The sequence below is a fragment of the Mastigoproctus giganteus genome, chromosome 1 (genome assembly GCF_048544385.1).
Source record: "Mastigoproctus giganteus isolate SK-2022 chromosome 1, ASM4854438v1, whole genome shotgun sequence".
Taxonomy (NCBI): domain Eukaryota; kingdom Metazoa; phylum Arthropoda; class Arachnida; order Uropygi; family Thelyphonidae; genus Mastigoproctus; species Mastigoproctus giganteus.
The window spans coordinates 71693911-71719421 of record NC_143575.1 but is presented as its reverse complement, the minus strand read 5'-3'; the positions used below and the strand labels follow the sequence as shown (position 1 = coordinate 71719421).

The following is a 25511-nucleotide window of genomic DNA, read 5'->3' as shown; positions in this document are numbered from 1 at the left end:
ATCAAGCTGCCCTTCTCTGGGCAGCTCGATGTTGACTGGCTGTTCCGTACCTATACATGGAAATAATAACTGCATCTAAGTTAAAATAAGTTTTTTCATTTAATTTCTAAGCTTTCTATATAAAGCATATCTCAGTGTTATACTGTTTTTAAAACATCATGATGCTAATGTTCCAAGATTGCAGCAAGTCCAAACTATATATTACTTCCTTAAATAATATCGTATTACTGATATACTGGAATCTACATTTCAGATAAATATCAAGAACATCATTTGTCTCTACAATAAGACAATATTCAACAAGTTTTGGTTTTGTCTTTTGACAAAACCAACATCCATATCCTTTTTAAATTTTAGACAACTGCATTTCATCAAAGATCCACTTTAAAAATCTTGTCAGAACAGCCTTAGACATGTCCAAAATCTCCACCAGAGCCTTGAGCAACAGCTGAGGCTTTTGAACTACATCACTCTATACACCCTTGATTCCACCTCACCTTATTTGATGCAATCAAAAGCTCTTCACACATTGTGTGTTAAACTAGTAACCCATCCATGGTTGTTCTTCTAATGATGAAATGCTCAGGTGTTTCACCACCTCAGACAACAGCTTCCTTCATGCATTCCAAGTTAATGGTTTAATTTCACCTAAATATTCTTTTGTATCTGTTATACAATCAGCAATGTACTTTTTCCAGGAATCACTGACTGATAAAAATGAAAAATGTGTGGAAATCATAATACGATGTAATATAACTTAAAAATTTGTGATGAGAACCTGATCCATCAGTTGCATCAGGGTCTCAGCAGCATAACTACATAGAGATAAGTATAAAGTTCCCAAAATCACATGCTGGTATTTAAATGGTTTGTGCTACGGCCATAAAGATTTGTGGGATATTGATGTTGACCTTGGTGCACATGCATGCCAAGTGGGAACTGGCTTAACCACTTCGCTTGTGTGTCACAGCTGACTGATTGCAGAATGTTGTAGTTTGAACAGTGTGCTAACATTGTTCTGCAGAGATGCTTCAAGCATTACAGAAACTTTATGGAGAGGTTGCTTTGAAGAAAACAGTAGTTTACAAGTGGTTTAATCAGTTTAAAAATAGACAGGAAACAGTGGAAGATGAAACTTGCACTGGATGCGAGCTTCATTCAACATCACAAAACAAAAAAAAAAATCATGAAAGTGAAGGAACTCGTGCAAAATGATAGGTGAATGACTGTTGTTGAGATGGCTGATGAATTTGGACTGTCTGTAAGCTTAGTACACACAATCCTGATGCAAGATTTAGGGATGCAAAGTTTGTTCCACACTTGCTTTCAGACGAAATGGACGAGGGAAAGCCATCACAGGTGATTTGTTTGAAAAATTTATGCAGGATCGGAGCTTCCTAAGAAAAGTGGTCACAAGGGATCAGAGTGGGGTGTTCGCTTACGATCCTGAGACCAGAGTGGAATCATCCGAATGTACACAAAAATGTTCTCACAGCAAAAGGAGTCTCGTGCAACAAAATCCAACATCAAAGTCATGCCGATCATTTTTTTCGATGACAAGGGCATAGTGCACTATGAATTTGTGGATAAAGGAGAAGTATTATCGCTGCTTGTTATGTTGAGGTTTTTGATACATTTTCATGAGAATCTGAAAAATGGAAGGAATGCTGGATTCTACACTATGAAAAAAATCAAAGTCACGGCCATTCTAGCTGTTCCTTACTTGCATCTTTTGTCACAGAACATAATCTTTTGAAAAAGAAAAATCAAAGAAAACACCAAAGCGGCTTACGTGAACTAAAAAAACACATGATTTTAAAGTATGTTTCAAAGCTTGGGAAGACCAATGGAGCAAGCGCGTGTGCAGAAGGAAGGTACTTTGAAGGTGATTAGGTTAGTAAGCTCAATTGTTCATTCAACAAACTTTTGTAATAAAATTCCGGGAACTTTTTGAATGCATCTTGTATATTATGATTATGTAACACAGGCTTGAAGACAAACTGCGCATGAATATTTGAAAACATTAATGTTAAATAGGTATATTTTACAAAGATATAACCCACGTATAATCAAAATTGCAAATACTAACACTTTCCAGAGTTAGTTTCTTGAAAATGTTTGTGCCCTGAGCAGCAAGTTTTCTTGCTAATGGTGGGCTCTGTGTAATAAGTTTCTTCATAAAATTTTGAAAATTTATAAAAATGAAAGTATGATACATAAATGCCTTTAAATATTAATTTGTTCCTATTGTCATTTGGTTGACCAACATTACAGCAAAATTATTTCAAAAACAAGTTAAGATAATAATTTCAGTGCATTACATTTCAGAGGCATTAGCAAATAATACATGATTTATATATATATATATATATATATATATATATATATAATATTTGATTATAGTCTAAGTAAATAAGATATGTGCTGTTTAATGGTATATTATGTTAGAATTTTATTATGTGGTGTCCGAAAATATAATAATGATACTATATAAATATAAAGAAATATGTATACTGGCTGGCTGCCCATTAAAAATATATATATATATACCCATATATCAAGGCACCAAAACGCTATAATAGCCGATACCAGCCCCCAAAGGCCAAACCTAGTAAAGAAAAATCGTAAGTAAAATAAGGTAGTAATAATAATAATAATAATATAACACAATTTGTTAATTATGGGTAGTAGGATACAAATTTGGACAATATTGCTTAAGATATTTATTAATTGCTCATATTATATATATAAAAAGCAATGGCTTTTGTGCATGAACTGAAAGCATTTTATTTCTCTGCATCTGCCATATTGGCCATTCATTCCTCTGGATTAGTGCACAGCAACAAACAACATCCACTGCTTCAGCTACAATATACAGGATATGTATAGCTCATGATATGTGTGTGTGGGGGGGGAAAATAAAATAAAAATAATAATAATTCCCGGATTTCTATTAGACCAATGTTTTGATGAAATTTGGGAAGGCGTGACAAATTGTTCTAAAAGAGCCAAATATAAAATTTCATGAAATTTATCTGTTGAGACTTGAGTTATTAAATGCAGACAGGTGGATAGCTTCTTGGGTGACAAAATTTTTTTGTAATTGTGTTAGCATTGTGAAGTTTTACACATAGAGATATTAAGACAAATTTGTTAAAATAAAAAAGTTTGTTTATTACAGAATCTGAAACTGTGAACAGTCAAACTGATGTCTGTGTTTTCCAACAGTCAGTGATACATTTTCTTTTCAAGTCTTGGAAAAACTCAGCTGTCCCAATTCATGAAAATTAAGGAATGAATAGCAACAAGATGCTGTTGATATAAGCAATGTTTATAAGCAAGGCTTGCACATTTTAAAGGAGGAAGAGTCATTAATATTCGTGACCAGCCAAGGAACAGAATACCAAAGTCTGTGTGTACTGAAGAAAATGCTAAGCTTTTGGATGAAATAATTCAAGGCATAACCACAGATGGAATTATGAAAACACTAGAGTATTCATAAACAGATGTATTAATCACTTTAGACACATTCAATTATAGGACATTTTCTGCAAGTGGGCACCCAAGCTGTTAACGAGAAAAATGAAATTCTCTAGGAAGGTCTGCCAAGACTTGGATAAAGGGAAGAGTTTTTTCTTTCGTAAAGGAGATTACAGTGGCCAGTTGAAGTTGTTTAAATCTCTTTCTAGATAGTAATAAATGTCCCAAATATTCATCTGCTTTCATAGGAAGGCATGCAGCTCTTTTGTTAGCGCACACATTAATAAGATGGCAAGGACAGGCTATTACCATCAGGTGCTTAATCTCCACTTTTAATTTCCTTGCCACTCGCATTTTTAGGTCTAAGGCACATTATCAACACTCAGTGCCTGCTCCAAAATGCTACCAGGTTGTTCAGAAAAAGATGTAGTACAGAACTGTACCATGTAGAGTCACTTCCCAAAGCTAGTACAGAGAGCAAGCTGGTTTTCATTTCAAAATTTTTTTAATTACAAAAAGTCACCACAATCAGATATTGAGCAGAATCATTTTGATTAATACCATCTGCAGCAATTGAAAATGGTCCATTTTTTTAAGGCGTCAATAAATCTTTCCCTATCTGTGCAATTTTAATTAATAATAATTGTTTTTGTTCATTTTTTTTTTTTGCTATTTCACAATCAGGAAAAATTTCTGAAAAACACATCTGCATGATCAGTACAAATCAAAAGATTATGTTCTATGACAAAAGACGCAAGTAAGTATTTAGTATGTATGACATCATCTCCATGAAATGCAACATCTATTTTTGCATTTCTTTCTATGCACTGAATGCTGCTTTTATGCTTATTTGAATAGGAATACGTTGTGACCATCATCGACTGCATGAAAGGCCAACTCCGACGCGCGGACGGAAGCAGCATGTTGCTTGACATGTAACTCTAACGTGCAACGAGTGGAACCCTCGTATGATGAATCACACTGACTACACGAAATCTTGTACACAACATCATTTACCTGTGCCGAGCAGGTAAATGATCCACTCAGGTTCAAACCGAGGGTTTGAACCTAAGCAGTCTTATAGCAGAAATCCATCTTGCCAATATCGAGGATATTCATTTAACACCGTTTCTTCCCCGCATTACTTACTATGGGAGATATATTGATGATATACTTGTTATAACAGATCGCAACACCACTCGAGACGTTCTAAGAGTATTCAATAATATTCACACGAGACTACATTACACACTGGAGGAGGAATAGATAGAAACAAAAGCCCTAAATTTTTTAAATTTCACCCTCACATGTGACATGCAAAAAATCCAAGTTAGCATTTACCGAAAACCCACTAATTTGGGGGTGTACCTGCATTACCAAAGTTATCATCCATTCACGTATAAGAGATCTATTATATTCAACCAGTTTTTCAATGTTTACAAATATTCCACGTCTGAACCCACATTACACTTAGAAATTGTTACACTAACTGATAGGTTTTTAAATAGAGGCTATCCTCACTCCGTTATAAATCAAATCAGGTTACAGGCTAAAAATAAAACAGCAAATATGATACCCATTAATAATTAAAAATTATAAGGCTTTGAATGGCTTGAGCATGCTCAATGCCGATGGGATTCTTCCTCTTGCTCAGAATAATCACCTGAGAGGGCATAAATTCAAATTGAGGAAGGACGGATGTCGGATAGATGTGCGGAAATTTGCCTTTAGCCAGCGGGCAGTTGGTTTGTGGAATAGACTCCCATCGCTTGTTGTTGAAGTTGATAGCCTAAACAAATTTAAGGCTCAGCTGGACAGGGTATTTCGAACGAACGGAGGGATGAAATGGGAGTAGTGGTTTTTTTTTTTTTTTTTTTTTTTTGGCTGATGCTGAATAAGCTTGCTTTCTTGCATCATATGCCTCTACTAATGCTAATGCTAACTTGGAATTTTTTTTTTTTTTTTTTTGGCTGGTGCAGCAAAAGCCTCAGGCTTCCTTGAACCATATGGCTAAATAATATATAATAATAATACCAATAAAACACACTTTATTTCCATACCATACATTGAACAATGGTACAGGCAACTTAATAAACTCTTTAGAAATACTGAATTCAAAATAATAGCCAGGCCCATGCAGAAGCTCCATAATATATTAAAAAAAATCACACAATTCTTCCTTCTTGCTCAGCACAGGTAAATGACCTTGTGTACAGTATTTCGTGCAGTCAGTGTAATTCATTGTACGAGGGTTCCACTCGTTGCACGTTAGAGTTACGTGTCAAGCAACATGCTGCTTATGTCCGCACGTCGTGTGCAAACAGGTCGGAGTTGGCGTTTCATGCAGTCAGATCAATGATGGTCAAGTATTCCTATTCAATGAAGCGGTAATTTTAAATATACAACACAATTAAATAAAATTATTGATCGCTGAAATACTTGAAGTGAAACTACATGAAAATTCTATCAATGTGCGACGGCCTTATCTAATTTCAGATTTCTGGTATTTTTTGCGCATGTGCCAATATAAATAATCTTTCTATATTTCAGAGTCAAATACACACACAAACACTTTGCAATATTCCCATCCTGTGAACACGGCGATCAACCGAAAAGCATGGTCTGCTTAAGGAAGGGAAACAGCTGTGCATTTCGTTTAATTTGAGTATTCATCCAAATTGTAACTTTTAATCTGTTTAATTTTAATAGTTTTTAATCTTTTTAATTGTAATTTTAATAGTGTTTTTAATTATTTATTATCGGAACCAGTTTTAACTATTTATTATGACACAATGTCTTCTCGCACTCATGGTCTTGCTGCGGTGGTTTGATGTGTTTCGGGGTCTGGTTGGGCTCTTGGCTTTCGATTCTATAGCACATCAGATTTGGTCGTATCTCTATGAGTGCGGGAATTCATTAATTCGTTTTTTCACTTTTTTCATCTTATTTTATTTGTCACATATGAGAGAGAATTGACTGGAAGCATTCCATGATAAATATTAAGGTAATCTCTTACTTTTTAATATATTAATTAGCTTTGCACTACACAATTGAAATGACCACAGAGTAACAATATTATGGTGCATTTCTTTTTGCAACATAGACTACTATAGCACACCTTACAGCGAATTCGTTAATGAAAATAAGTAGAAATTCACAAAATTTAATAACAGAAATCTAATTTTAAGACAGTTTTATTATTTTATTATTTATTATTTATTTATTTTTTTTTTTTTGTGAAAAGAAAAAGACAAGAGAAAAACTGAATTTTTCGAAAAAGATGGAGAAACTTTATCATCAACTATATTATGATAATGAGACAGAGAATCATGAAACTGAGTAAAAAGACAGAGTCACTGCCATAAATCTGGAAAGTTGGCAGCTATTCATTTGTGGTTTTCCTTACCACCAGATTTTGGTAGCAGTGGAAGATTAGGAGGCAATGATAATGGAATGGCAGCTGACTAATTTTTTCTGTGGGAGTTTTTTTGAGAGTTCTATAAACAGCCAATAATTGGAGTGAACCATTCCTTCAGCAAAACAGTATTCGTCATATCCAATTTCATCCCGATGGAACACTTCCCTGGAACCCTTTGAGCACATATTGGCTGATTACTATTTAATGATTTTAGTGCTTTTCTCACCTCTTTGTATAGTATACAGAGACAGGAGGCAGAAATGATTCAAAGTACCTTGAATCATTTCTGCCTCCCGTCTCTATTTCTTTTTACTTCCTTCCACCTCTCGCATGCTTGAGTGCTCTACTTAGCAATTAATACGTGAATTTTTGAACTGAATATACCAAGTCTTAAATTAATCTTTTTTTAGCCATATGTAAAAATTATTATCGACACACATTGTAGAGAATAATTTTTGATTTCTTGATCAGAGACACGATCAAGCAATCAATTGCAGAAACACCTAAAAACCTTTCTCCTAATCATAAAGGTATGGAGAATAACGCTGTTCATGCAAACTCCTAAAATGAAATGGATGTTGATAAAAATAAATCACTAGAAGAAAAGGTCATCATCATCAGCCATTTTCAATCCACTGCAGGATGAAGGCCTCTCCAGCAACTTTCTAGTTCCTTCTGTTTTGTGCAATGGCCATCCATTTACTACCCATAAACTCAAGAATTTCATCTATCCATCTCTGCCACTGTCTTCCAGGTTTTCTTCTAGCTCCTCTTGGGTACAATTCTGTTATTTTCTTAGTCCATCTGTCATCATGTCTTCGAGCTATGTGTCCTGCCCAAGACCATTTTAGTTCTTTAATTTTGATAAGAATGTCCTTTACTTGAGTTTGCTGCCTAATCCATGTGTTTCTCTTCTTATCTAACAGTCTGATTCCCAATATAATTCATTCCATTCTTCACTGTGTAGTTCTCAGCTTCTCTTCCATTCTTTTGGTGAGTGCCCAAGTTTCACTTCCATAAGTCATGGTGGAGAGTATACACTGAATAGGATATGGACATGGGAAAACCATTTTTTCTCTGGAGGGGGGGGGGGGGAAGACAGAACCAAAGTAGACAAGCAACAACAAGAAACAAAACAACAGACACTTTCAATCAGTTAAATTGTTGCAGTTTTTGCTTTAGCATAAACACATTACATGGTCTCATATTACAATGTATACCAATATATATGATGTCTTCACAACCACAAAGTACCTTGAACATATGCAGGTATACTGTATTTAGAAAAGGCAGTATCCAGCCAGGAACAATGCAACACAACACAACATAGAGAGATGACAATTCTCACCAACCCACATATTCCTTTAAAACAGCTACAACACTCCTTTCTTAAAGCATTACCATCAGATTGTCATGGGCATACACATAACAGTTTGTTCTCTAAAATATGGATAGAGAGCAAAATATGATGCATGGGTTCACCAGAGTGGGGAGAGGCATAGCTACCAGGCTTTAGTCCTACCCAAAGAGACTCAATTAAAATAGAGAGGGGGGAACTAAGTAATTTCCTGTTAAGTCAAAGCTGTAGCTCTGATCCTCAGTAACTCAGAGAATCATGAGTGTGCTACTGCTATGACATGCAACATACTGATCTAAACAGCTTCACATCATAATTCCTTATCACATTGTATTCTAGGAGACCTTACCTGCCATTACATCTTACGGAAGAACACATTCATACACCACAAGGACCAATAAACTGAGGCAAATTTCCACAAACTTATGTGATATCTGTAAAATTACAATCTCCTTAATTCAATCCAAAGTGACATCAAACAGAATAGATCAATCCTATATACACAGTAAAACTGGAAGACTCAAAAATAAATGTTTTTCTTCACTTGGAGCATCATATGACACTTTGTTCCAAAATCAACAAAGCTTATGATACCACCCATTAACTACCATTGGCAAAAGATGGGTGGCTCCCAAACAGTGCTACCTGATGATATCGACATCTCTGAATTCTTTGAGAACATAGATGATACTGAGAAACAATTACCAGAAACAATAAAATTCAAGTAGCCAGTTGATTCCTATCTATCCACAAAAATTGCATCTATCTGTTTCTGTTACCGACCTAACTTCTACAGTAATAGTATTCAAAAGTAGGGCCGATTAATTAGATATATGTCTAATTAATCTGCAGTCTTGTTTAGATATCAGCCCTAAAAAAACAAATACTAATAGCTGATATCTACACTTTGAATGTCTATATATAACATTAAAAAAAAAACTCCATGAGGAGAATTCCAAGTTGGATGAATAATGAAGTTGCCAGATTATTTGAGCAGAAAAAGACTGCATGGAAAAGTTAGAGTAATAAAAAAAAGTACTGAAGCTACAAACAAATTGATCTGTAACAGTGCCAAAGAAAAGGTTAGGCTGGCAAAGGCAGATTATGAGAAATCGACGGCAAAGAGTGGGGATAAGGAATTCTTCTCATATATAAATGCAACGAAGAGAAGCACAAATCAGATCAGACCCTTATGTAATGGATGTGGGATTGTATTAGATACCCCAGCTGATGTTGCAGATGAACTCAACAGTTACTTTGCATCGATATTTACAGAAGAAAAGCCCATTATGTCAATGAGACATTATGGGAGTGAAGTTGAAAAATATGTAATTGATGATATTGAAATTTCGCATTATTATTTAACAAAAAAACTTTTGAGCCCACAGGTGAGTAAGGCTCCTGGGGTTGATGGTGCATACCCTATAATTTTAAGGAAGGTGGCAAATGAGTGCATTGAACCACTGAGGCTAATTATGACAGCAAAGCTGGACTCGAGTTCTGTTGGATTGGAAAAGTGCCAGCATATTGCCAATATATAAATGAGGTTCCAAGAGTGTAGTGGGAAATACTGACTGGTCAGTATAACTTCAGTAGTTGGAAAAATCATGGAGGCAGTGATCAGGGGTGGAATTGAAGATCATTTAGATAGAAATGTAATTCTGAAAGATACACAGCATGGTTTTCTAAAGAGAAAATCATGTTTAACAAACCTGGTTAGTTATTTTTATAGGGTCACTCATGAGCTGGATTTAGGGAATAATTTCGACATTGTTTATTTAGATTTCAGCAAAGCATTTGACTCAGTCCCACGCGAGCAGTTTATAAGCTGCAACAGGTTGGAATCACAGGGAAAATCTTTAGATGGATAGCAGGATGGCTTCAGGCAGGAGGAAGAGGGTTGTGAGGGTTGATATTAAAGTTATTCTTTGCATCCAGTTCCTTTGTGACCACATCATAGTATCCAATCAAATTTGTCAGACAAGACTTCCCCTTAAAAAACCCATGCTGTGTCTGAACTATAACTGCAGTCTTGTCTAGATGATCCTATATCACTTCCTTAACCAGTGACTCCATTATTTTTCCTGGAACAGAAGTTAAGCCAACAGGTCTGCAATTAAGCATGTCACCCTTTGATTTACCTTTGTGAATTGAGGATACATTCGTACATACCCAGTCCATAGAAACCTCCCCAGAATTAAAAGATGCTCTCAAAATTATGGCTATTGGTTTGCTTACATCTTTTGCTGCCTCTCTTAATATAATTGGATGGATCCCATCCACCCCAGGTGCTTCTTTTATGTTAAACTTCAACAATTTCTCTTCCACTTTCCTCTCCATTATTACAAAACTGTTCAACTCCCTGTTAGAGTTCGATAAACATTTGGCATCCCACTCCCTAAAGAATTTCTCAAGTGTGAATGTAGATGAAAGATACTTATTCAGCCTGTCAGCAACCTGATCAACAGTTAAAGTGTCAACATCAATGTGGCTCAACCCCTTCCTTCTACTGGTAATAGTGTTTACACTACATGAATTCGATCATACACAATTTATAAATAGGGGAACGAACCGAATTCGCTTATGCATGATTCGCCTGTGTTTACAAGAAATGGCAGTCGAACGCGTAATCACCCCAACTGAACGCAACATGATAGGAATGAAGAGAAGATTCTGAAAATGTATTTATGTTTTTAATATCAGTGAAGGGGAAACACATTTCACCATAATCACATAAAAACCAGCACAATTCCAGCTATCGGTATTATTGCAAATGCAATTAGATTGAGTTTACTACCAGTTTATAACAGATTCTACTAGCAGAAACGCAACCGGAATTGTTTTTATTGTTTTATGGTAGTAACCCCCAGAAATGTGCTTTAGTGAAATGTGAGCTAGTGAGGTGTTAATAGTGTGTCTCGGCCTTAACGGTGTTGTTTATTCAGTTGCTACACGTGCGTAGCTTTGTTTATGTGTATCAAGCGTGCCTCATTTTGTGATTGTTGTTTATTCCTTAAAAATGAGTAAAATACTTAAAAGGTGTGAAAAGGAAGCATTCTGCTGAAGACACTATAGATTCAGAGAGAAAAATAAAAGCAATATCGATAGACAGAGGTGGACTGGGTCAAAAATTCTTACCTGGGAAAATTTGTAGCGGCCTCATGCTAGTGTTTATGGCCAAAATCACACTGGCCTCTATCATCTTCTGGCCTCTGGCTACCGGGGTTTCCCCGGTAAGGCTTATGGCCAGTCCTCCTCTGTTGATGGAGAAAAAATATGAAATTGTGAAACACTTTGAGCGAAATGAAAGACCAGGTGATATTGCACATGCTACAGGCCTAAATGAGGCAACAGAATTATAAGAATGCAGAGAAAATAAAAACAGCTTTCATAGCAGGAACAACTCAAAGTGTAATAAAATCCATTAGATCAAGACACAAAGAATTGGAAGAGATGGAACCGCTGTCATCTGTTTGGATAGAAAATCAAACAAAGAACAAGTTTGTTTACAATAGAAGCAAAAGCATTAGCAATATTTTATTACGTAATAGTCGTAATAAAATACTTACGTATTTTATTACAATTATTTATAATCGTAAATAAAATACTTTACGATTTAGTAATGTTTTGGTTACAAATGTGTGTTCAATCTTGGGTGGTCGGCACCTAACCCTATTTTTCTCATAGGGCCTGTTATTTATATTGCATGATTTTGCATTGCACGAGGGTTTCTAGGAATCCAACTATTGTGCTATACGAGGACTTACTGTATAAGTAAAAAAAGTTTGCTGTTTTCCCTAGCATGCTTTCCCAGAGACTTCTCTTAATTTTACTTGGCTTGCCCCTCCATTTTGATTTGATTTCCAAATAGTTCATGTCTACCATAGGTTTCTCTATTACCTAATAATTTATATGCATTCCATGTATTTTTCTTCTCTGCCACGTCTCATTAGTTCATCTGACATCCATTTACATCTAAGCCTTAAACAGCATTTCATAACTAGTACGAAAAGCCTAGTAGCTTCTATGATTTTTTCTCTGCATGCTTCCCATTTAGAATTTGTTGTTTGTAACAACGGTAATTGTTCCCACTGTATAGAATTTAAAAACTGTCTGAGACCATTGTAGTCTCCTTTATGAAGGCAAAAACCCTTCCCTTACCCTTGATAGTAGTTACATCTTTAAGTAAATCCCACATAAATATGCTGTGATCACTGCTACCTAGTGATTCTTTTATCCCCAGATTCTTAATCCGTGAAGAATCACTGCTGATAATCAGATCAAAAGTTTTGCTCTCTCTTGTTGGCTCTCTAACATGCTGCTGTAGAAAACAATCATCCGATTAATCCACAAACCTCTTGCTAGTGTGTGAGTCCAACTCAAAAGTTCCAGTCAATATCTGGAAAGTTAAAATCCCCCATTATAAGTTTTACTGACTCATTCTATTTCTCTGTACAGTTGTTCATTTTACTCATCACAGCCATTGGCCTATAGTACTCTCCTACTCTCATTTTTGTTTTCCCAGTTATATCACATCAAACTGACTAAGCATTCCACTAGCCATTCAAGTCAACTGGATGTACTGCCTTAGATTTTTTATATGCTTCTTAACTAAGAGAATTCTCCCCCTCCTGTTCTGTCTGTCCTTTCTGTATACATTGTACTCCCCACATTCAAATTCTGCATCCCTTAAATCTAATGCCAGATCTCTGATATCACCACAATGCCTGCATTTTATGACTTGACTAGCACTTCAAATTCATCAAATGCACAAAAGGTGTTTATTGAATTGGACTATTTACATTTTCCCTACATAAATACTAACAATACAGCTTGGCATTTTTCAGCTAAAGAAAATATATACATATATATTTGCAGAGTACTGCATCACAAACCTGTAAACTCCCACCCCCCACCTGTGTGTGTGTGTGTGTGTGTGTGCGTGTGTGTGCGCGTGTGTGTGTGCGTGTGTGTGTGCGTGCATGATTTGCCATCAATGCACCCCCAATTTATTAATTTATTTAGCAATTAATCATATAGCCTCTTTAAAGCATTAAAAAGAAGACTATTATTTAATTAAACCATATTAAAGAAAAATGTTATATTACCCTGAGGGCTTATCACCATGGAAGTTCGCTTGGATGCTGTGCCTGTAAAGCATTAAATTAAAAAGCAATGCATTTAGAACATTAGTACAATTAGAAAGCTAGCTTATAAAAAAATCAGCACAATCCAGACAGATAATAAAAAAGTACCACAGTGGTGGGGAAAAAAATTTAATGGGGTATTAATAAGTATTGTTTCAGTGTTTTGTTCTGTAATATTAGTAATTTTTTTTATTGTACTTGCATAATACCTAATTAATTCTTGTATAATTTTGATATTTGAAGAAACAAATATAAAAATTTACACTGAAAATGAAAACTAGTAATAAATTGTAAAGTAACATTACCGACAAATAAATGAAATATATCAATCTATATTGTTTGTTAATGAAATTGCCCGAACTAAAATAAGTTTCACTTAAATTAAGTGGAGTGATATATATTAATGCAGACAAAAAATTAAGTTGTATATCAATTCAGCAGTGCTAACTTAGGAAAATGCAGTGCCCATCAGTATGAAATACTGCTTCCATGAACAGCAATACAACTGGTCAAACATCATGGAGGGAGTAAAATAGGTGACAAATATCATCACGTATGACAACTTTTGACTTTCGAAAATCTGGAAATCAGGCATGATATCCAGAAATGAAGGAGGAAAACAGATTTACTGGCAAAAAAAACCAAGTTTTTTGCAAAAAGCTGAAATGTTTCTCAAAAAACAGGAGAAAATGAGATTTTTCAGAAAAAAGGAGGTTTTTTTTAACATCCACACTGCACTAGAAATTAAATTTCATTAGTAAAATATACATTTTATATAAAAATACAGTAGCTTATCCAACATTTTTCAGCCTGTAGATTTCTGTTTGGATATTGTATAAGATATCAACTGATTTTGATTGCTTCGAGAAACATACTGTTGCAGACTTTGCCCTCATTAGAAACATTGAGTCAAAGTTTTGTTTGTAACAATGGCATTACTATTCAGACTTTTTTTTTTTTTTTTTGTTAGTTGTTGGCACATCGGCTTCTGTGGCCATATTGCACCTCCCAAAGTTTTTGTATTTTGTACTCTGATCCAAGCTCGAGGCGGGATTCGAATCCGCGACCTTTGGTTTGCCAGGCAGGCACTTTACCCACCCGGCTAGCCCGGTCAGCATTCAGACTTGTCTGCACCAGAAAGTGATTAAGGGAATTCAATTATTTCTTCATCTGTTTAATAATTCTTTCACTTGATAAAATGCCAAGAATGACTCGGGATAATATGTTATAGTAATAGTGGTAATCGAGGCAAGCGATGCAAAAAAAACATTTCATCCATTCCCTCTAAAAGTTTGTCCAGTTCCTCCTTGTATTTCTTTAAGCTATCAACTTCCACAAAGACATAAGGCAGTTTGTTCCAGCTATCAACTACCCCCTAACTAAATGCAAATTTTCACACATCTATACTATGACTGTCTTTCCTCAATTTGAATTTATGCTTCCCCAGGTTCATAATCTGAGCAAGAGGAAGAATCCCATCAGAATTGAGCCTGCTCAACCCATTCAAAGGCTTATACACCTCAATGAGATCACCTCGCAGGTGCCTGGTCTCCAGAAGCTACAATTTGCAGAAATTAAGCTTTTCTTCGTAAGACCACCCTTTCGTTCCCCTCATCAATCTTGTTGCCCTTCTCTGTACTCGCTCAAGCAACTTTATATCCTTCCTAAAATGAGGCCTCCAGACCTGTACACAGTACTCAAGGCGTGACCTGACCATTGCCTTATACAGAGGGACAATCACCTCCTTTTCCCTGCCAGCAAAATTCCTGCATATCATTGACAAAACACCATGACCTGCTCTGGCAGCCTGTCTGCATTGCTCAGAAAACTTCATATCTGACTGTATAATTACTCCCAAGTCTTTTTCATTTTCTACCACCCTAAGTGTAGTACTATGCAGGTGGTACATTTCTCTGGGGTTACTTCTACCTATATGCAGTACTTTGTATTTGTCAATGTTAAACTTCAGTTGCCACACCTCAGCCTATCTGCCAAAATTTTCTAGATCCTGTTGCAGTAGCCCACTGCCATTACTGCTATTAACAACCCTACCAACCTTTGTATCATCTGCAAACTTTAATATTAAGCCTAATATACCTTCATCAATATCATTGATGAATATACAAAATAACAGCGGGTGCAACGCTTAACCCTGGGGGACTCCACTAATAACATTAGTCCACGAAGAGCAGCATCCGTTGATTACCACTCTGTGTTAACCCACTCAACCACCCTTTTATCCACTGTAGCAAGTTACCCTTAATACCACGCTGCTCCAATTTGTACAGTAGTCTTCCATATGCAACTGTGTCAAAAGCTTTCTTGAAATCCAAGTATATGATATCAAAATTATTTTTTGCATCCAGTTCCTTTGTAACCACCATCATAGTATGCAATCAGATTTGTCAGCCAAGATGTTTCATTAACAAACCCATGCTGTGTATGAATTATTACTGCAGTCTTGTCTAGATGATCCTGCAATGCATCTTTAAGTGATTCCATTATTTTCCCCGGAACAAAAGTTAAATTAACTGGCCTGTAATTATTCGTGTCACCCTTAGATCCCCCCTTTGTGAATTGGAGATACATTTGCACATCTTCAGTCCGTGGGGACTTCCCCTGAGTCCAAGGATGCTTTCATAGTTATGGCTAAGGGTTTGATTACTTTTCTGCCTCCTTTAATATATATATTTTTTTTAATGGAATCCCCAACATGAAAGGTATCAAAACCTATAGTACTTAGTACCGTGCATGGGTTGAAAGAGAAGTATGGGGGGATGCCGGAAACTTTTCTCTAGAGACTAAACATGGGTTTCACCACTTCAAGCCTCCAATAAGCAAAGTGGTGGTATTGCACCGGTCGATGAGAGTCATCTACCACCTGGGACTCCAGGTGCCTTTCTTATGTTTAACTTGAATAGTTTCTCCATTGAGAAATTTCTTATATTTAACTTCAACAATCTGCATTATTATACTTTGAGTATCCTTGTGAACTTCCAGTAAGGACCATTATATATCAGTTCTTTCCTCTTTCCTAATAGCTTTTGATAGGTTTTCACACTTAAACTGACAGAATTAATGCTGCAAAACATCTATTGCTTCATTTATTTCTTCATTTTTAATGACACCAGGAAGAACTGAAACTTGCCAACAAAAAATTTCAAGTTTGAAAATGATACACTACCAACTGAAGAAATCAGTGCTACCTCAAAATTTATATGAACACCATTTTTCAATGGGAACTTGTGTTCCCGTGTCACTGAGGTATGTTGGATTAAAGAGCTATGTTCAAATTTTCAAACATTGGCATAACATTTAAAATAAATAAGCAAACTCCTTTATTCAAACCGGAAGAGAGGAACATGAACAGACTTTCTGCATTAGTGAGGATAACATGACTAGAATTGTGACAACTTGACAGCTTGCTTGGTTATGTTTAAGATTGCTCTTACCAGAAGTCGGCAATTCTGAAGTTCTTTTACTTGAGTTCATCAATGTCTTCTTGTGGAAACCAAACATGGTTTTCGCCACTTGAATAATTTCAATAACAATAATAATAATAAGGATGGAAGAAAATGCCAAAAGATTGAATTGGAGCATTGAAATGAATACGTACATCATGCGAACATACTATGAAATAACCAAGCTAGAGACCGATATTACAATGTACAGATCGAGACTACATACCAAGTGGTTAGAATGATTCCCAGATAATTAGGTCACTGAACAGCAAAGAGCAGACTAGAGAAGGACCATCATCACAAAGAACATGATAGCCCCTGCAATCTTGGAAAAAATGAAGCAGGACATGAGCGATTAACTACAAAGAAAAAAGAATATGGACAACACGGAACTAGAGGAGGAAGAGCAAGAAGAAATACAACTCACTGAAGTAGAAAGAGATGAGGTCATGATATCCAGAATAGAAGATGAGTGGATGAAGGCCCTGACAGAATTCGAAGGAATGGACCACAAACGTGATACAGAAGCAGAGACTAATTGAATCCTGTGGAGAGTCACAGACCACCTCAATCGGCAAATAATACCACATTACCTTGACAACGATGGTGCAACACTAGAGACCATCCACACAGACATATACTGTACTGCCATAGCAGACACTAGGATTAATGGAAAAGAAACGAGAAACCAGCAGTGGAAGAACCAGAAAAAGAAGGAAATGCCAGCATTGGAAAGAAGGCTTCAGGAGAAGATAGAAGAATTAAGAGTCAAGATAGGCCAATCGACCCAGTACCAATGGGGTAATAGGAGTAAGAAATTGATTGAAAAAGTGAACAGCATCTTCAAGAGAGGGTGTGTCCACGAGTCGTAAAAATCAGAGGGTAGGAGAATATGTGGTAGGAGACACATTGAAGCAGAACCTCCTCACACTCAACAAGAGACTATGCCGATATAAAGAGAGCTCCTAGAGGAAAATAAAAACCGAATCTTCGATGAGGACCAAAGAGCCTTCTACAGGAGTCCCGGAAAAGACGGGAAGGGACCACCCAAGCAGAAGATGATCGAGGAGTTCTGGGGCAACATATAGATCAGTGAAGTAAGGCATAGCAGCCCAGCCCCCTGGATAGAACTAGAACCAAAGTAAACCAAGAATGTACAAAAGATGAGAGAGTGGGAGATTTGGGAGGAAGAAGTAAAACAGTCGAACAGGAACTCCCACAACTGGTGAACCCCAGGAATAGTTAAGGAGGAAGAAGTAAAAACAGTAGAACAGGGACTCCCACAACTGGTGAACTCCAGGAATAGTTAATGTCCACAACTACTAATACAAGCAGCTCACTTGCACACACACAAGCACCTAACAGAGCAGTTTGCTCGAATGATCAGGCACCCACAGACAATCCTGAAGTTGCTTACTCAAGGAATCACATATCTGGAAGTCTAAAGACCAAGATACAAGAAACCTGGTGAAATACAGGCCAATCACCTGTCTTCCAACGATATACAAGATCCTGACCAGCTGCATAACCAAGAAGATATCAGACCACTTGGAGAGCCAAAACATAAGGACTGAACAGCAGAAAGGATGCAAGCAGATGAGCAAAGGATGAAAGGAGCAATTAACTATAGATGGTGCAGTTGCAGAGCAAGTCTACAAGAAGTGCTGCAACCTGTACATGGCATACATCGATTACAGCAAGGCATTTGGCTCGGTGACTCATAGCTGGCTAATAGAGATGCTGAAGATCTACAAAGTCAATCCAACAGTGATAAACTTCCTAGAAGCAATGATTTTGAAATTACCACCATTAAGGTTGAAAACATCACAACCAAACCGATCTTCATCAAGAAAGGAATCTTTCAGGGAGATTCCCTGAACCCACTGTGGTTCTGTCTAGCACTCAACCCACTATCAACAGCAGCAAGTATGGATATAACCTCAAAGGAAGGAAGGAAAAACCTGTACACCCTCTCCCACCTGATGTACATGGATGACATCAAGTTCTACATGGAAACCAAGGTGCAACTCCAGCAACTACTCTGGATCCCCAAAGAATTCAGGAATGATATCAGGAATGGAATTTGGTCTAGACAAATGCAAGACTCACAGATTGCATCAGGGGAAATTAGTCGGCCAAAACTATCAGCTAGTAAAGAGATTAAAGCCATGACAGAGGGAGAGACCTACAAATACCTGGGGATGGTGCAGGCTCAGCAGTTATAGCACAAGGACATCAAAGCCTGCCTGACCAAAAAATAGGCATAGACTCAGAAGCCTGCTGAAAGCAAATTTGAATGGAGGGAACACAGTTAAAGCCATAAACCAACACTTATGCAGTCCAAATGCTAACATACTCCTTCGGGATAATAGATTGGACTAACACCGAACTGGAGGATATCACGAGAAAGACAAGGATAATGATGACCAAGAGCCGCCAACACCACCCGGTGGCATCGTCAACATATGTTGACGATGCCATCTGGACTCAGAAACAATCCAACACATCACCACGGGATGCAAGGTGATCACCCTGACTGAGCACACTCATAGAAATGACCAGGTAGCCAGGATAATACATCAGAACCTAGCAAGGAAATACCAGTTGATCAAAGAAAGTGTACCATATTACAAGTATGAACCCCAGGCAGTACTAGAGACCCCAACCCACAAGCTGTATTGGAATTGTGCTATAATAATGGACAAGACAATTCCATACAACAGACTGAACATAACCCTTTTGAACATGAAGGAAAAGGCTACCTATCTGATTGACATAGTGGTGCCCAACACTAGCAACTTCCAGAAAACCAGTGAGGAAAAAAATCAGAAAGTACATGAACCTAAGACAGTAAATCAAAAAGATGTGGTATATGAAACAAGTACCGATCATACTGATCATTGTGTCAACCGCCAATATGGTGCCAAAGATCCTACATAACAGCCTAGCAGTAATACGTCTCCCAGAGAACACCTACAAGGAACTCTAGAAAGTCGCGATCCTGAACACCTGTAGGATAGCCAGAGAGTTCCTCGACCAACAGTAACACCAGACATAACCACTGTGTGTACTTGGTAGCAATACCTGTCACAGGGTGGAACCCTCCAATCAGGGAGAAATAATATAAGACAATAATAATAATAAATGATAATATTGATATGATATATGATAATACTGCATATAGTAATTCATTATTTTAAGCAAATTAGTTCAAAATAAGCAGTAGTAATCAGGTAGTACGATGAACATATAATTTTTGATTCTCTATGTCTTAATTACCTCCTACATCCTTTACTTTCTTGGCATAAATTTTCAAGTGTTTCTTAAGCTTCTTTATCTGCTCCGAGAGGTTATCAATCTTTTCTCTCAAGTCCTGCAATCATAAGTACAATTTAAAAAATAAATTAATGAAGGATTAAGTCATATTAAGAAATTATAGTTAATACAGCCCTAAAAACAATATAAGTTAAAAGTAAAATCAGGGCAATAAAAATTAAACTTGTTCTTATGAAAACTATCATATCATTTAATCACAAGGATTTAATTTTGGTTTGTTTGTTAACATGGACACTATAGATAGACCACTGTGGTCTATCTATAACTGCCACTGCAGATCGTTTTGACCAGGGCATATAAACAATGCAAGATCCTTGGAAAACATTATTTATAGAAGTTCAAAACAAACCATTAATTTCACATTGAAAACAGCAGAAATCCAGTTATCGGAAATTTTGATTATCCTAAAAAATTTTCAGTTTTTTTCCTCCCTAATCCAACTTTCCATAAGGAGATTTTATTTGTACAGTTCAATGAACTCTGTAATAAATTATTTGAACAACAATGCACAAAATCATAGACAATGATGAATTAATACTATGTGGGCCAAACTGCAATAAGAATTGATATCTCTCAAGCAGCAAACTACTGAAAATTAATTTTAAGCTGTATAGGCAAGTACAGTACATAATGCATAAATAATAAATATATTATTTATGCATATGTACTGTACTTTTATATTGTTAATTTTTTTCCCTATTTCTCTTTTATATGTAGATTACATTTTGAATTAGTTCTACAAAAATATTGAATATCTCTAAAATGTTGAATATCGTCGGTTGTTTCAGATAACCAGGATTCTACTGTATAGAAAAACTAAAGCTATTGTTACATGCTTTGTGTGGTCAACTATTTTTTCTTTAGATTGGATTAGTTTGGATTTTTATGGCACAAAATTTTTCTTTAGATATACCACAATTTCCACAGATATCAAGTGTTATATTTTCATATTTAGTTATCTGAGACATGTATTTTTTCATTTTTGTTTGCAACGTTATAATAAAAAAACATTTACAAGATGTTAAAGGTTTACCAACAACAATATTTTCCCTTTCTGAGTATGTACTACTTCTTAAATTAGATGCTGTTATTCACTGCCCAATCAGAAAATGGAGCTTTAAATTATTTTCAGGGTTGTTTTTTGAGAATGGCACTAATCCTTTCCAGTACTTCAGTGCTTCCTCATGTGTAAGTAGAATCACTTGTTAATGTACTGAACCAAAGACAAAATCAAACTGATTTTGGAAATGTCGGTTTGGACTTAATACGTATGGAAACAGGCTCTCAAAATGTGTGGAGAGTAAAAAACTGCATTGCATTTTAGAATGCAACTCTAACTGAAACATGGAGTTGTAAACTATTCAGTCAGTTATTCAATCAGTATAGTGGTACAATGGCATTTTACTTTTAAAATGCCAATAAAAATAAAAGCATGACAGAAGTATAGTTATGTAGGAATACAATAAATAAATAAAAAATAAAAAAAACTGGAGCAACTGAAAAATTGAAAACAGTCAAAATGATTGGTCTGCCAGTTCTAGTGTTAAAGAGATAAGAATTCCACATTTCATACTAATTCAAGATATCTAAAATTCAGATAGGGATTTAAGTTTTTTATAAGCTATCTGGCCATTTTATAAGGACTGTGAGCTAACAGCATGTTGGACCCTCCTTAATGGCCTGAATCGCTGCCCCAACAGAATGTGGCATGGAGTCAACAAGGTGGTGCATGCCTTATCAATTTATCCCAGAGTTGTTAATTAGTTATTTGGTTTTTAGGAGCATTAGCAACTAAGGCCATATTGCTCCGGGATATGCGGTGGTCATTCCCTGACCTTTCTGCATCTTCCGTATTTGGTGATGACGGGCTCGAACCCCGGTCTAATCAAGAAGCGTGTGCTACGCACTGCTGCTCCTTCCCACCTGGCTATGGAGGCACCTTCCCAGAGTTGTTTGATAGGATTTTGGTCCCAAGATTGGGCTGGCCAGAGCAGACTTGGAGTCTTCCTTCCGTTCCTTGAACCACTACTTCAGACATTTTGCATAGTGGATGGGTGCACTATAACCTTAAAGGTAACCCTAATCATAAGGGTAGATCTGCAACACTGCCAATTTTTGTTGTTAAGGGTTTTAAATTATCATGGTGCAAGGGCAACTAAAGGCCATATTGTGCTAAACAAAGATTGGGACTGACAACTTCACTTAATGTCAGGTGTTTGGATAGCACTGGCTTATAGTTTCAAATCTTATGGCACCAGATCAATTTCAGGAAGATTCATATGGGTGAAATTGGGAAGTTTTTTTTTTTTTTTTTTGCCAATGCTGTATAAGGTTGCTTTTCTTGCATCACATGCCTCTACTAATGCTAATGTCAAATCTGTGTCAGTGATTACCATCACTGAAAGCTCATTTCAAGGCAGAAACAATTTGGGTTGTTCCTCTCAATAAAAAATGTGGAATGGCAAAATCTGCTATAAAGATAGCTATCAATAATTATAAGCTGTAATAATAGTGATATCAATAATTATAAGCTATCAATACATTGTAATTATAAGCTGAATACAATAAGAAGGATAGTAAGGTTGTAATGATGCAGTGAAGTGGTAGGAGTGGGCAAGGCATATGTGACTATCTACATTCTTGTGAGAGCACCTTCGTCCATTATAGTTGAACAGAAATTTAATGGCTAAGAGTGGAGTTTGTTTTAACCTTCAGGAGTTTGTTGCTATCTTGAGATTCCACATGTCTTGCTATTGATGCATAGTTCAAGTTATTACATGAGTGAGTGGGTTGGAAGCAAAAGAATAACAAGCATGGGTGCAGTAATCCAGAGACTAGAAGATTGTGAAGATTATTACATGCAGATATGGGAAAGCAAGTATGAATGTTTTATTATGGATAATTTCAACTCTCCCATAACTGACTGGATAAGTGGGGAGGGAAACTACCGTGGGGAACTAAATTTTTAAATGATCCAGATGACTCTAATTTGAATCATCATGTTAGAGAAAGTAATAGGGACAAAGAGACATGAGAGATAATCATGTCTATTCTAGACATGATTATCTCTCACGAACTGAACAACATCACAATACTGACAATACAGGAATCATTGGCAGAAGGTATTCATGGAGTTTAAAGTTGGATGATATGGAGAGAGAGGAAGCAGTTGTTAAAAGCAGAGGAATGGGTTTCTAATTTCAGGAAAGGAGATTATGACAAATTTAGATGCCACTTAAATTTAGATGGCCTCTGTCAATTGGGAAGGTAGCACAGAGGGCACAAATATATTAGATTTACAGTATACTTTTAAAGATATGGTCGCAGAGTCCTTGAATGCACATTTACTATTAACACATTTGCTGCCTGAAATCAAATGTGTTAATAGCATAAGCAAATGTACTATGCATCCATTCAATTTCAGTCAATAAATGAGTGTTTATGCTTGCTGAATTTTAATTATTTAGTTTGTGAAAAAGAAAACATCATTCATCAGTACATGCTTGTACTGATACAATTTTGTGTAAAAAAGATTTTTCCTATAAAATGTTACCCTAAAGGGTGATTATAATGGATCCACAACATGGGCAATCAGGACTGAAAAGGAACAGGGATGGACAGTATATTGAAGCTAATAACATTGAATCAGCTCTTTATAATATGTCATCTGATACTGAAATAGAATTCTATTCAAGTGATGTGTATTCTGAGTCTCATTGAAATGCATATGTTGATGTTAGAATGCTACAAACAACAGATACCTCTTCACAGATAAAATCCATTTTACTATAAAGCACTGCCTACTTGTTCCAGCACTGCAGAAAAGTGCCCCACAGAAGACCCAAGGTGCATAGGGATGACCCTCACAAATATAATAAAAAAGGGAACAAATATGTTAAGAAAATTAGCACAAAGAGGATGCCAAGATGGATGAATTTTAACAGAGGAAAAAAATTATAGCATGTAAAAGATAAAGAAAGGACAAGTTTTTGCTATGGATAAAGGGGTGATTGAGTGGGGGATGACAAAGTGGTTTTAATTATTAATTAATGGACACTGCTCTTCCTGGACTAATGCTATTAGTGGAGTCCACAAGTTTCAGTGTTGAGCCCATTGTTGTTTTCTATATTTATTTAATGATACTGATGAAGATATATCAAGCATAATATCTAAGTTTGCAGATGATACAAAGGCTGGCAGAGTAATTAATCAGAGTAATCAAGGTCTGAGAAATAACAGTTGAAACTTAACATTGACAAATGCAAAGTACTGCATATGGGTAGCAGTAATCCGAGATTAACATACCAACTGTGTGGTACTACACTCAGGGTAGTGAAAACGAAGAAGAGCTGGAGCTAATCGTGCAGTCAGTTATGAAGTTCTCTGAGCAGTGCAGCCAGGCTACCAGGACAGCTCATGTGGTTTTGTCAATGATATACAGGAACTTTGCTAACAGGGATAGGGAGGTGATTATCCCATTGTACAAGGCAATGGTTAGGCCACATCTTGAGTATGGCCTACTTTTCTAATTTTAGGAAGTATGTAGATCTGCTAGAACGGGTGTAGAGAAGAGCAATGAGTTTTAGTGAGGGGTACAAAAGGATAGTCTTAGCAAGAAAGGCTTCAGTTCTGCAAATTGAAACATCTGGAGATTAGGCACCTGTGAGGTGATTTGATTGAGGTGTTTAAGGATTAGAATGGACTGAGCAAGTTCAATACCAATGGCATTCTTCTTCTTGCTGAAACCACACCAATGAGGGAGCATAAATTCAAATTGAGGAAGGATGGTCACAGGATAGATGCGTGGAAGTTTGTCTTCAGCCAGCAGTTGGTTGATTGTTGGAACAAACTTCCATCTGTTGTTGTGGAAGTGGGTAGTTTGAATAAATTCATGGAAATACTAGAGAAGTTATTGGAGGGATGGACAAGTGATGTGGGAATTTTGCCTTTTTTTCTCGTTGATTCTTTTTAAGCTTGCTTTCTTGCATCATTTGTCACTATTTATTCTAAAAAATAAAAACAAAAGAGCAAATCATATCAGACCCCTTGTGTAATGGGTGCAGAAAAGCAAAATTGCATGAAATTTCATAAGATTATTTATTAGAAAAACTTTTGAGCCTAAAGGTGAGTAAAGTTTATACCATTAAACTCCTGGTGGAGTTTAATGGTATAAACCCAGTAATTTTGAGGGAGGCTAGTTCAGCTGATGTTGTTGAATTGAACAGGAACTGTAAAGACATTTACACATGAAAGAGACTTTTCATAGTGTAGAGAAACTGTGCAGTTGAAGGTGGGAGGCATTAAATTAGCAA

At 36.3% G+C, this 25511-nt stretch overlaps 1 protein-coding gene across 3 annotated transcripts in view; it reads right to left on the bottom strand.

Annotated features, from left to right (window-relative positions):
• The window catches only part of didum (dilute class unconventional myosin), an 814019-nt gene that overhangs the window by 152463 nt on the left and 636045 nt on the right, over positions 1–25511 (bottom strand). For 2 of the 3 annotated variants that reach the window (XM_090373360.1, XM_090373369.1), the window contains exon 31: positions 20143–20236. In XM_090373360.1, coding sequence (XP_090229486.1) covers positions 20143–20236 — 94 coding nt within the window. Of the gene's footprint in view, positions 1–13363; positions 13406–20142; positions 20237–25511 lie in introns of all 3 variants that reach the window. The other variant, XM_090373351.1, reaches the window with a different exon arrangement.